Consider the following 14,349-nt stretch of genomic DNA (forward strand, 5'->3'; position numbering starts at 1 on the left):
AAGGACTTTGCTGTGTGCTGTGTCTCTCTGCTTGAGGAAGATCTCCAAGGGCTTGAGTAGAGCTTGCCTCCTGTTCTCAAGTCTCAGGGACAAAAAGACTTGAACCCCAGCTCCCCGAACTTCCTTGCTGAGAGTTCTGACCTGCCAAGATATGCCTGTGACTGTGTTGGGCCTCTGGAGGTTGTTTCTGCTGTTGGAAGCTGGAAACGCAAAGCAACTACAGGAAAATTGGCGCATCGCTCTTCTTGCGGCTGTTTTTCTGACGCAGCACCGCTGTGCAAGAAGAATCTCCACACATCACCACGCTGCTGCTGAAACCGACGCAGCACCTGTCGCCGCTGCAAGAACCGACGCATCGAGGGATCGTGGCTGAAGAAACCGGCCGTGGTATTTCCATGCATCGTACCTCTGCTGCAAGTTTTCCTGATGCATCACCCACGGACTTGACGCATCACTTCTCCTGTGTGCAGCAGAACTGTCACATCCCCTCCCCAGGGTTTCAGGAACTGACCCATCTCTTTGTTTTTCGACCCTTCCCATCTCTGTGGCTGTTTGGCCTTGTGAATTTTGTTGCAACTACAGGTATTTTGAAAGAAATCACACATCCATAGTTTTCTATGGGCCAAGTTGTTTGAAACCTTTTTAAAGTCATATTCTTATTACATGTATGTTGGATTTATGTTGTTTTGGTCTTGTTGAGTTTAGATAAAGATACTTTATTTTTCTAAACTGGTGCGGTGTCCATTTGTGTGTTATCGCTGTATTACTGTGTGTTTTGAGTACAAATACTTTACACATTGCCTTTGGGATAAGTCTGTCTGCTTGTGCCAAGCTACCCATAGGGTGAGCAGGGGTTATCTAAAGTGTGTACCCCCCTTACCCTGATTTGAAGCAAGAAACACTATTTGAACAAAGGTACCTACCTCTGCCAACTAGAGACCCCAATTTCTAACAAATGCTAAGAAAGCAGCACAGCTCAATGCGCTGCCCTGTGTTGTGGGCATTCCCCACTAGTACTCAAACAACAGAAGTACTTTTTCCAACCCCTGATGCTTCCTATTTCAGTTTAGGAATTCATACTTGAACTCTTGAAAAACTGTCTTTTTGCTTTCTTTTGCAGTTCAACCTTAACCATTCCTTTATGGAGGAAACCATCTTCTGGTTTCTTTCCTTTCACCTTCAGGTCCCTGTCTATAAATACAGGAGAAGATTAACTGCACATTGCATCCCTACCTCACTTATTCTGCTCATTGCTTGCTTTGGCTGTTGCCTGGTCCTATGAATCTCGTCTGAACCTTGCATTTTGCCCTGCTGCCTCGGATTACTGTTTATTTTCCTGGACTGCGGAGGTTTTTTCAGGTATCTGTTTATTTAGTTCAAGGTCCTACAGATTTCTCCAGTTTGCTTCTTAAACTACTCCTACTTAGCCCACAATGGAATTGTGAGTGGTTGAGGACAGTGGCAGGCCGTTCCTGAGAACCAAGAGAAGGTTGATGTGAAGCCTTGTTGATCTTCATTAGACATATGGAGTAAGTGGTTTTTCAACATGTAAAAATACATCTAGTGGTGAAGTAATAAAGCTTTAAATGTGCAAATGGAGATTTTATCCAGATTAGACAGATTCTCCACTTAATAGAAAATCCGTGTTTGAAAATATTGGACAGTGTGTAATGCCATAGATTTCCAAGAATTCTCCTAGGAATGGTTGTGAATGCCCAAAATGTTGAACATCTCAATCAAATTTAGGAAGCAATCCACAGGTGGAGGTGTTCAATGTGTTAAGGTGAGGCTTTGCTATTTGGGCCGTGTGAGTAAAGTTTTTGCTTACGTGGTTCATATGGAAAGGAGGCAATTGTGGAAAGTATTGTGCTTTAACAATTCTATTTAGCAATGCTGCTACAAATCATTTGACATAATCTCAGTCTCTGTAGAAATAACCATTGTGCACTAAGACATACATTTGAAACTCCAGTTTATTGATCTAACCTTCAATGCCTTTAACTATATTTAATTCGTCAAACCTCCAGTGATGAATAATGCAAATAATGTATTTTACATTAGACTTTAAGCAGATAAAAAGATCTTTCTGATATTGCTTTGTTTACAAACAAAAGTGAAAGGCAAAAAACAAACATTTTCCAAAGATGAACAGGATTGTAACTCATATTAACTACATAAGAAATACATATTAGGTTAGCCAACTCATATAGATTTGTAGGACATACAGCATTTATTGCAAAGGGAATCTTTGAAAAATAACGCCACTATAGCAGTTAACACAGCTGCTGAAAAGGCAACCATTGAAAATTCAAAGACAGTTTCATACATCAATTTCAGATGTTTTTAAAATAAAAATTGAACATGCACAGTAATGTGTATAAGGGGTTTACTAAACACAGCACTTACTTCCGCAAAATAAAACACATTTGCAGAAAGGCAAGACAATATGCTTTTCCCATTAATTCCATTTGTATTTTAAAGATGTGTTTTTCAATATTTGCATTACACACAGATCAAATAGTTGGGTAGCACTTTATAAGCTGCTAGAAACATAATTTAAAATATATGTTGTACATGTTGGTCATACTCAACCACTATCATCAACAGTGTGAAAGAAACATAATTATTAACTTTACGTATGCCACACCAGTGAAAACCGGGTATTTTTTCACTGTGCTAACACAATCAAGCAACGCCCCACTGAATATTAACTGACAGTACTCATACCCTGATTGTTGCTGCTCCTGCCAGGGTTGTGGCCCTTTTCAAATCTTCTACAGAAGAGTCAAAATCAACATGGCTTACCATCCTGCATGCCCCTTATTCTCAAACAGTGGAATTGGCTTTCGCTCTGACAGGATAAGAATCTTGCTCTAGTCAACTGCATGAAACTTGAGCTGGCCACTGCTGCCCTCCTGCAATCTAAACAATGGAATGGCATTAGAGCCTAACAGTGTATGTAGCTCCCATGTCTGAGTTCTGAACATCAATGTTCTGACTGTCGACCTCTTAGGCTTTGCCACTGCTGGAGTGCTGTTTCCACCTACCAGCAATGGGCTGATGGCTGCTGTCCCCTATTCTTCTGTCTGTCACAATGATGTAGTTGCCTGTCTCTCAAGACCTTCTGGGTCGCAACGTCATCAGCCCAGCAGCAAACAGAAACAGATAGCTGCTCTCCATTAGCACCAAATTGTACAAAATGGAACCCTCTGATAAAGCAAAACCACTGAACAAAGCTAAGAGTAATAGAAATTAAGTCAGAGCTACCAATAATAAAGTTTGTCTAAGTAAAATCACAAGAAAAGGAATAACCCACAAAAAGAGAAAGATATTTCAGGATACGCAATTGCTCTACTGCACATTTTTTCCGACAAAGTTATACCCCAAAAACGTAAACACAATCTGTTAATCAACTAATTAATGAAACGCTGTAATTTAAGAATACAAAATAAGCAATGAACTCAAAGTACATACAAATTAAATTGTTTAAATAAAAAATAAAATTACCAGAAACATGAAAGATAAAAGACAAGCCTATAAAAGAACTTAAAGAACTCCTTTAAAACATCGCAGACACCTTAAAAAAAATAACAGTGACGAAAAAGAGCCATCAACAGTAAGATGGATGTTAGTAAGCATAGACTAACATGTAACTACCATATTATTATTTTTTTTAGCATAGTTTTATATAGCGCGAACTTGACCCGAATCCAATCAGGTATCAGAGCGCTTTACATAGCACCAGTTATGTTACATGAGGACACACATTCATTTTTTTGTTAGGCACGGGGAGATTAAGTAATTTGCCCAGAATCACAGGAGGTTTAGCGTTGTTACCGAGACTTGAACCCAGTTCCCCCAGGTCCGAGGTTGAGTGCCCTAACCGTTAGGCCAACTCAACGCAATACAAGCCATATACCATTTGCGGAGGCAAACACATTATTTCAAAACATACCACACAACAAATGACAGCAAAATTAAATATCTTTAAGGCCTTGCAAAAGCGAACCAATCAAATAAAGATGAAGCCCTTATACACACTGAAAATACCCACAATTTTGATTCTGAACAATTTAAATTGACAAGTCAAATGCACCTCTACACATGATTTGTTTTAATTTAAATATTTTCACTACATACAAATAAGCAATACTGCCTAGAACACAAATACCACTATAGATCTCCCCATTATAATGTTGGGTCCATACTCTTCTTCTGTTCCACGATCCATCTCTTACATTATCCCTCTCTGACATTGACCTAGCTCTACTGAATCTTTTACTAACTATTGCCATCAAGATCATATTACTGGAATGGGAATCGTTTAATCATGTTTCATTCCACACTTGGTGGGATTGGGTCACATGCCGAAGAAGCACAAAAACAGATCTTTCTAACACACCAGGGAAACCATTTACCTCGCAGATTTAGTGTACTTAAGATACATTTATTGCACAATAATTCCTTTTCATTATAAACCTTAGGTATTAACACTCTGAGATGCCACTCGCCTGCCCTCTATTTCTTTATACATCTGTTTGTTTCTCTCCTTCAAATGCACCAAAAACGCATGAATGTCCCCTCACAAAGCTGTCTCCCCTATACTTCCTTAACCTTTGGTTTGTGTCCCTTGTTTCCCTTCCCTTTTATCCCTAACATTTGTATAGGTGCTTATCCAATCATCCTCCTCCCTGCTTCACTCAATTCCCACTTTATGGTCCGACTTTCTCAACTACACACTTGTACACCATGTTACTGAGTTCTAGATGTCATACACCGTTCTGATTTTTCTGGATGTCATCGAGTGAACTGTTTCATAATGAATACAATCTTTAATATGAAAACAAAATGTATGTATTATGCATATTAAAGTAGAATTAGTTTTCTTACTAAACAGTGGACTCTCCCAGCCAATCATGACGCTGCAGAAGCAGCGTCATGATTGGTCTGAGTGGCCTGTTTGGCCACTAGGGCAGTACCTGGGAGGCTGGGCATGTTCTCCACTGGGCTGTGCAACAAAGCCCAGTGGAGAACATGCCAAGTGCGCATGACTCTTTGGCTGGGCCCTAGAAGGCTGGCCAAGCCGTCATACGCACTTAGTGAGGGAGTGCAAACCACTCCTGCTCCCTCTGACGGCAGCGAGTCCAGCCCCACCCCGCTCAACCTGGCTGGAGTCCCGCAAAGAAAAAGAAAATGATAATAACTGGTTATTATCAATTTATTTCTCTTTTGCACTGCTTAACGAGCAGTAGGGCAACGCTCCACCACCTTAGCGGAGACAGTTAATTGATCTGCACATGTCAAGACCTTACAATCTGCTGTTTTGGTGAATTGATCTTTTCCTGTGTTGTATTCTTATGCACTACACCACTTTGTGCAGATATTAGACGTCTTCAGGTTATCACACACTAGCAAACATATTTGGTTGAAATATTATATGAATATTTGACCCCACAAAACCAGGATGTGTACAACACAAAGCCCAGAAAAAATAAACTCTGAAACAAATTGCTCAGTAAGAGATGAGTGAAAACATTTCCACAAACTAACAAATGATCCGCATCTTGAGGAGCACCGGCCAAATGTACTTTAAATCAAACAGAAAAGGATACACCAGAAAATAGCACAACCTGTGCTGTTTACGTTGCTCCTTGCAATCTTCACCTACATGTGTAGTTTGTAAGCCAGACAAACAGCAACTGAGCACGGTCTGGTAAAGTTATTTGGTACACTGAGCACGGGAAATAGTGTTTTCCAGGTTTCTTAATAGGTACATACTGGACAAAAATGTTTTTACTTAACATGCAGCAGGTTCAATTGTACTTCTTTGCTCTGTTTTTACGACATCCTGCTGTTTATTTAGAACAGTTTCAATAGTGACGTTTGCTGTCTTTTTTTGTGATGCATGTGCCAATTCAGGCTTGTCCTCACTTTCATTTTCTGTACATGTAAGAGAGGGGTTTTCCTCAGCAGCCAGTGCTGCTGACACTGCAATTGCAGGGAGTGACTGTCTCTTTGACTCAATCTCCTGTTGATGCAGCATCTGCTCAACTTCAATCTCGAGTTCAAGTTTCTCCTCATCAGTTTCGACATCAAGCTGCAGCATTAACTCTTCGAGTTTTTTTGCCTTGCGCTGCTCATTTTGCTGGATGATGGTGCACAGATGCTCAGCAAGCTGCTCCTTGATCTCAGTTTTTCGGTGGAGATCCCGCTTTGACGCTGTATACTCTGCTTCTGCCTTGTCGAATCGCTTCCTGTGGGCACACACGTACAAAAATTCATTGGTTTGCAGCAGAATTATTCAATGCTTACACATTCATGATTTAGCCAAAGATTAACTTGATTGCATGAAAGGACAATGTCCAGCATTAAACCCCTTCGGTGCGTTGGATGGCCCCCGGCCATCATCTAACAAGCCATACCTCGCTGGACTCCCCCAGGTGTCTAGTTTTCAGAAATGTGTGGGTTTGGTAGTTTTCCAAGATGGCCACCGAGCCCGGGGCCAAAAACTCAGGTGACCCCCCTTGCAAAACCAGGTTGTTTTGTGATAGGTGAATTTGATGTCTCCTCAATACGTTTTGGGCCCTTGCCTGTCGCAGGTAGTTGGCCCACCCACATGAGTGAGGTATAATTTTTATCGGGAGACCTGGGGGAACGCTGGGTGGTAGGAAATTTGTGTCAGCCTAGTTATTTCCCAATTTTCCCACTGAGAGATTTGAGAAAAAGGGGATTTTTGTCAGCTACATTTGAGGTTTGCAGGGAATTCTGGGCAGGAAAACGTTGGGAAGTCCACGCAAGCCATACCTCCAATGACTCCCCAGGGGTCTAGTTTTCAGAAATGTGTGGGTTTGGTAGGTTTCCCTAGATTGCTGCCGAGCCTGGGGCAAAAAACCCAGGTGACCCCCCCCCCCTTGCAAAACCAGATCATTTTGTGATAGGTAATTTTGATGTCTCCTCAATATATTGTGATCCCTTGCCTGTCGCGGGTATTTGGGCCACCCACACGAGTGAGGAATCATTTTTAATCGTGAGACCTGGGGGGACGCTGGGTGGTAGGAAATTTGTGTCAGCTCAGTGATCCCACAACTTTTCCACACAGAAATAGGAGAAAGAGAAAAAAGTGATTATTTTCAGCTAAATTTGAGGTTTGCAGGGAATTCTGGGTAGGAAAACGTTGGGAAGTCCACGCAAGCCATACCTCCCAGGACTCACCCGGGTGTCTAGTTTTCAGAAATGTGTGGGTTTTGTAGGCTTCCCATGAAGGCCGCCGAACCCGTGAACAAAAACCCAGGTGACCCCCCTTGCAAAACCAGGTTGTTTCGCGATAGGTAATTTTGATGTCCCCTCAATACGTTTTGGGCCCTTGCCTGTCGCGAGTACTTGACCCACCCACGCGAGCGCAGTACAATTTTTATCGAAAGACCTGGGGGAATGCTGGGAGGGTGGAATTTTGTGGATCCATGCAGATTCCAGAACTTTCCATCACAGAAATGTGAGGAAAATGAGTTTTTTTTTTTAATGAATTTTGAGGTTTGCAGGGGATTCTGGGTAACAGAACCTGACGAGAGCCACACAAGTCACCCCCTCCTGGATTCCTCTGGCTGTCTTGTTTTTGGGTTTGCTGGGTTTCCTTAGGTGCCTGCAGAGCTAGGGTTCAATATCAACAGCTAGGCACTTAGCCAAAAAAGGGTCAGTTTTCACTGTTCACTGTAAAAATCTGGTGTGTCCACGCTGCGCTTTGGGCCGTTTTCATGTCCCGGGCACTAGGCCAACCCACACCAGTAAGGTACCATTTTGATCGGAAGACTTTGGATAATGCGGGGTGGGTGGAATTGTGTGAACCCACGCAGATTCCACAACTTTACATCTCAGAAATGTGAGGAAAATGTTTTTTTGACTAAGTTTGAGGTATGCAAGGGATTCTGGGTAACAGAACCTGGTGAGAGCCACAGATGTCACCCTTCCTGGATTCATCTGGGTGTCTAATTTTAAAAAATGTATAGGTTTGCTAGGTTTCCCTATGTGCCGGCTGAGCTAGGGTTCAAAATCCACAGCTAGGCATGTGCAAAAAAGGGTCAGTTTTCACAGTAAAAAAATATGTGTCCACGTTGCGTTTTGGGCCTTTCCTGTCCCGGGCACTAGGCCTAGCCACACAAATGAGGTACTATTTTATCGGGAGACTTAGGGGAACTCAGAATTGTAGAGCAACTGTTAATATCTATCTACTTTCTATGCATATCTGCCTTCCTAATGTAAGGCAATGTGTAAAAAAGAAGTCACTTTGAGAAATGTCCTACAATTCACAGGCTAGTATGGGTAACCAAAATTTCGGAGATGTGCAAATAGCTACTGTTTCTAAACTCTATATTTTGTTTCCATTTCGGAAATACATATGTCTTTTTGATAACAATTTTTCACTCTTTATATTTTATTAAATTAATTGCTATATACCAAGTACACAATGAAAAACCACTGCAAGACGCTGCTCAGTTATTGGCTCTGGGTTCCTCTGGTTCTAGGTGAACCTACAAGTCCTATGTATCCCCACAACCAGAAGGGTCCAGCGGATGTAACAGTATATTGCTTTCAAACATCTGTCATACTTAGAAGAAGTTACAGGTGAAAACGTTGGCACAAATGGCTGTTTCTTTCAACTCAATTTCTCTTATTTTCAACTGTTTGTTTCTATAATAAAACCTTGAAGGATCTATACAAATGACCCCTTGCTGAATTCAGAATTCTATCTACCTTTCAGAAATGTATACCTTTCCGGGATCCATTATTGCTTTCACACCCATTTCCACCACTAACTGGAAGGAGCATGAAAGCACAAAAAGTAGCAAAAATAGGCTAGGTCCCAGTAGAATGCCAAAACTGTTTAAAAAAATGTTGGTTTTCTGACAAAAGTCTGCGTGTCCCTTCAAGCTGAGGTGGGAAGATGATAATTTCAGCAGCACAAATCCTTTTTTGATACCATTTGCATGGGGAAAACCAGACGCTTTCTTCTGCAGCACCTTTTTCCCAAAAAACCCATAATTTAGGCGTATTTTGGCTAATTTCTGGCTCCCCTGCAGGGGAATCAACAAACCCTGGGTACCTTTAAAATCCCTATGATGTTGGAAGACAAGGGCGCAAATTTGGCGTGGATACCTTATATGGTCAAAAATTTACAGGGGGCGTGGCCTGGCAGCCAAGATGGTGGACGTGTGCTAAGCAAGCTCCGTCCGGCTTAAACATTGATCCTGCATATATCCTGGTCTCCGATCCTTTACTGCACTCGAATCGTGTCCCTGGTGCGGCGCAAGTGGGGGCTGCGTTCTGGGCCCGTTTTGACCCCGCATCTCAGCGTTGCAAGCTGCGGTGGCGATGACCTGGGGTGCGGCCCGGGAGAAGTGAAGCTGCACTGAAGTCTGAAGCGGCAGCTGGCACATGGAGAGCGACGTACGTGGGGCTCCAGAAGGTTTACTGAGCCGGTTGCTGTGCTTATGCAGAGGCGGTGGTAGGGTGCGTTTGTCGGCAGTTTCTTGTATACAGCCGCGGGGGCCTCCCCCCCTCCCCCCGCTCTCCCGCTGGAGTAGTAGCGGAGCTGTCGGCGGCTAAATCGGGCCGCAGGGGCAAGAGACTGATCCGTCGGCGGTCTCATCGGGCCGCGGTGGGGGCGCTGAGAGGAGGGGGTGCCGCTGACAGTGCCTGGTGACTGCTTTGCTACCCTGGGAGCGACGTGGGGCCCGAGCGTCCTGTGTCATTGGACGTTTGGAGGGCCGCTCTTTGCCTTGCTCTGTGTTGGTGACGCTGCACACTTGCTCCGGCGGCCATTTCGTGTCACGCAAGTTGGCGTGGGCAGCTCGGGAGACCACGGGAGTTCTTGGCGGTCCTGAGGCATAGCTGAGTACCTTAGCGGTAGGAGGGGGCACTACAGGAGGCCCTGGGGAGTGTATTGAGGACCCCCTGGCTCCCGGACATTGGGTCCAGTTGGAAGCAGCCATAACTGTTATTGAGATGGTGGGGAGACCTGGACGTGGTAGGGCGGCCCTCTACAGTGGGTGGTGGCCCTGGACTCCAGTTTACCTGACTTTGGTCATCCCTTGGGGCCCCCTCCGCTCGCCACTTCTTCATAGTAGCTTGCTGGAGCTCCCGTGCTCGGTAGCCAGGTCGGGTCGCTCGGGACCAAGATCGACGGCCCGGGGACCTCCCTCTGCCTCGCTTACCCTTGCCCCTGGGGGGTCATGTTGGCCAGCTACATTCACAGGAGGATGATGCTTTATTCTCTACCCAGACGTGCGTGTGGTCCTCGAATGCCGAGGCCTGAAGGTCTGGTGCCGGGTGACCTGGGAATAGGAAGGCTCAGTGGACGCCATGATAAGGGACAAGACGAGTGGGGGCATGGCCAAACAGAGCACCCTCGACAAATATACAGGTGATGGGGCCGCCGCTGCGGCGCCTGGAGGGGCACAGGATGCTGTGCCAGACATGCAGGACAATGCTGCACTCATGGCCGCTATCACGCAGTCCAGCGATGTCCTGGATACTGAAACAGGGGCGGTCGGCTCCGATGTCATGCTCCTCCACCAAGACCTGCGGAACGCAGTGTCCCACATCACGGAGACTGAAACGCGGATCTCTGGAGTGGAGGATGAAGTTGCCATTCTACAGAAGTGGGTGGCCACCCTCGAGAACAGTGGTGCCTTGCGTCATGCATGGAGGATGCAGAAGGGCGGGCCAGATGTAACAACCTCTGCTTTGTTGGCTTCCCAGAGGGGTTCGAGGGTGGAGATATGGAGCAGTTCCTTACTCGGTGGCTGGAGAGCTGGCTTCCCCCGGAGTCCCTGTCCTGCTGTTTCGTGGTTAAGCATGCCCATATGGCCCTTACGCAGAACCCTCCGCCTGGAGCCCATCCGAGGGTGGTCATCGCAAAGCTGCTGAACTATCACGACTGGGACGTCATTCTAAAACAGGCCAGGGCCAAGGAACCTCTGCTGTTTGATAATGCACACATTTTGATCATCCCAGACTACACGAAACTGGTCCAGCAACAGAGACAGTCCTTTTTGGCGGCCAAGGCTCGACTTCACGATCTTAAACTTCCATACGCTCTGCTGTATCCGGCCCGGTTGCGGGTGGTGTACCAATCCCGTACGCATTTCTTTGTCTCGCCGGAGGAAGTGTTTCAGTGGATAGATGAGACAGTACGATTGCGTCCCCATACACCGCCCCGGCGCGAATCCGACTCTTCATCCAGTGAGGCGGCTCGTAAGCATCCAGCCGTCGATCCCGCTCCTGCAGTGCATTTTCCCAGGTGGGCTCGGCCTCCCGACAGTCTACTTCGGCCTCCTAACTTGAGGGGACGATTGCAGTCCTGTGTAACATTGACACGGTTGCCTTGATCAGAAGAGCCTAAGTGTGGGACAGCTTCTCGGTTGGTTCTTCCCACGGAGAGGGCACCTGCTGATGTTGGGCTGTAACTTGGGGATCCATTGAACGAGGTGTGCCGGGACTCCCAGTTGGGTTCCGAAGGCGCTCTGCCTCCAGCGCTTAGGTTACTCTCAGGTGTTCCATTTAGGATTTGTGTGGGGGTCTCGGGGATGGCAATTTTGATTCACCGTCGAGTTCTATACACACGTTAAGACATGGGCAGACACTCGGGGGCGATATCTGTTCCTGCAGGACATGATCAGGGAGGAACCAGTGGTATTGGGCAGTGTCTATGCACCACCTGCGTTATCATAGGGCCTGGTGGAGCAGTTTATGTCATTATTGGTGGATATGCCGGAGGGCCTGTCCGTGATTGGGGGTGACTGGAATGATGTGCTAGATGTGTCCTGGGATCGCTGGAGGCCCGGGAAGAGTGCGGCTGCTCGCCAGGTTACGAATCTTTCCTCGTTAGTGTCTGGGCTTGATTGGGTGGACCTGTGGCGCCGGATGCACGGAAATGCTCAGGGCTCTACACGTATCTCTCTGCGGTCCACAATTCTTACTCTCGCCTCGAATATCTGTTCGTCCCTCGGGCGGCAGCTGGTAGGCGTATATCATCCCGAGGGGGCTCTTGGATCATTTGCCGATTACTTTTACAGTGCAGATGGGCTAGGCAAAACAGCCCTTCCGCTGGCGCCTCTCGACGTGGAATCTTGAAAAGGCAGAATACAGGGGGTGTCTGGAGAGCGCGCTCGATCAATACTTGACGCTTAATGTGAGATCGGTTTCTGGGGCCGAACCTCTGTGGGAGGCACTGTAGCCCACCTTACGTGGCATATATTTCTCTTTCTGCTTGGCAGCCCGTAGGACTCGGCGGGAGGCTCTGATACAAGCAGAGGCTAATATTGCAGATCTTGACCTTCGTAGTAGAGGTGTCGGCTGTCACCAAGCACGGCAACAGCTGTTGCTGGCGCAAAAGAACTATGCTGCTCTTCTTATGGATGAGGCCCGCCTTACCTGACTGGCAGCGTGCAGTAGGGTCTACCAATGGGGGGATAAATCCAGCAAGTTGCTTCATCAGTTGTGTCAGGGGATGTCCCATTCCCAGCCCCTTCCCGGTATAGTTGGCCCAAATGGAGGGCCCCTCACTGACTCCCGGGACATTGCTGAAAGCTTCTCTACATATTTTGCGGAGCTGTATGCCCCCAGAGAATGTCTCCACGAAAACGTGATAGGCCAGTTTTTGGACGACCGCCCTCCTCGGGCCCTGGCCGATAAGGCGAGTGCGGAGCTCGATCTCCCGCTCACAGAGGAGGAACTGGGTACAGCCCTCGGAGACCCCATCTCCCCAGCACTAAAAAGGCCAACAGTTAGCAGTATGTAAGGTCACACAAACAGTAAATCACCTTGGCGTCCTTTTCAAACATTTGAAAAAAATAAGGTAAATGTACTTTTGCTTGAAAAACTTGTACAGGAACGGGAAAAACATGAAAAGACGCCTGCCCCTGTTTGTACTAATATCAAAAGTTTCAGTTTCTATCACTGTTTTAACTGACTAGGTGAAGGAAAAGTATAAAAGTTGGGAATTTTTGATTTGGGGAGAGCTTAGCATTAGATGATCAACTGCTTAGGGAGGCAAAGGTCTGTCTTTCTGGGCTGCGATATAGTTATTTCGGCGTATTTTTCATGATAAACACGTGTTAGACTTCAAGCAAGTTTGGATCCCTTGTTTTTCTTTCCCACGTAGCATATTAAGGAGCTGTTGATTTCTAGAAAATACTAATTTCAGCACTGTAATGTCCAAAGTGACATTAATTGTGCACAACAAATTAGATACATTTTACATGTGGTACTCAAAGAATGATAGGTACCACTGTGAGCATTTTCAAAAATGTTAAGATTAATGTTTAAGACCTCAGCATACTTAGCATAGGAGAAGTCCACGCAGGCTTGATCAATTCGGTTTCTCAAGATGCCAATATCCGTGGATACCATGTCATCCAATGCCTGCAGCTCATTCTGTATCCGGCGAAGTTTGACTGTTTCGGCCTGAGTTTTTTTAGATCTAGAAAATAAATACACATTTGTTTTCCCAAAGTTTCAGCAAAGAAAGTAGTAATGCCCGTTTTCATCATGGGAGATTTATAACCTATATTACAAGCGAATACATTTTAGTAAAATATTGTTCCATCTCTCTACAAAACCTGAAGCTCGCGTTTAAGTACAAACTATAGTTTATACATTATACAACAGTATATTTAATTAAATATGGGCCCAAATTGTATTTGGAGAGTTTCTCCGTTAACTATTGGCTTAGCCCCGTGTTGTGCCCTAATCTAACCATTCCTTTGCCCTGCCGAAGGTTCGATTAGCTTCCTCTAATCACTCCGATTACATCATTTCCTCTACTGTTTTGATGATTCGTTTACTTATATCAACTCTACATTAAACTACATTAGGAAAACGACTCCACGAAAACAATGCTAAAATATCAAGGAAATCAGAATTTGTGGACAAGTGCATGCGATTGCGCTCTAGAACATTCACATTCTTTATAGGCAGATGAAACAAAGAAATAGCGGACTGATAAAAGCTGGGGGTCACAAAACTGTAGAGAATTAATAAAAGAAGAAAAGACACGAGGCACTGCAAAAGCAGAAAACAGAAGACGTTGTAAAGAGAGGGTAACCACGAGTAGCAATACAGGCTCGACATGTCTTGTTGGTGGAAAATGACGTATTTCCTTGCAATCAAACATTGCTCCATTGAAAGCATGTGTTCAGATCCTTACACTTGACAGAATAAATCTCCTCAGCATCACTTAGGTAGAGCATATCGTGTAATCAGTTATTTGTTTTGCACGAGATCATTCATCAAAGACTAACTGCTCAATGTACTCGCTTCTTTATTATTAGACCTTTCGCCTCCTATTGTTTT

The 14,349-nt window shown here is 45.3% G+C and overlaps 1 protein-coding gene across 1 annotated transcript in view; it reads right to left on the bottom strand.

The window, feature by feature from the left end:
* Nucleotides 1–1,955: 1,955 nt before the first annotated feature.
* Nucleotides 1,956–14,349, bottom strand: part of GORAB (golgin, RAB6 interacting) — a 166,958-nt gene continuing 154,564 nt past the window's right edge. Inside the window, exons 4-5 of the mRNA XM_085654827.1 lie at nt 13,337–13,477; nt 1,956–6,254 (exon numbers count right to left, since the gene is read on the bottom strand). Coding sequence (XP_085510953.1) covers nt 5,798–6,254; nt 13,337–13,477 — 598 coding nt within the window. The 3' untranslated portion in view covers nt 1,956–5,797. The remainder of the gene's footprint in view (nt 6,255–13,336; nt 13,478–14,349) is intronic.

The sequence above is a fragment of the Triturus cristatus genome, chromosome 4_1 (genome assembly GCF_964204655.1).
Source record: "Triturus cristatus chromosome 4_1, aTriCri1.1, whole genome shotgun sequence".
Taxonomy (NCBI): Eukaryota; Metazoa; Chordata; class Amphibia; order Caudata; family Salamandridae; genus Triturus; species Triturus cristatus.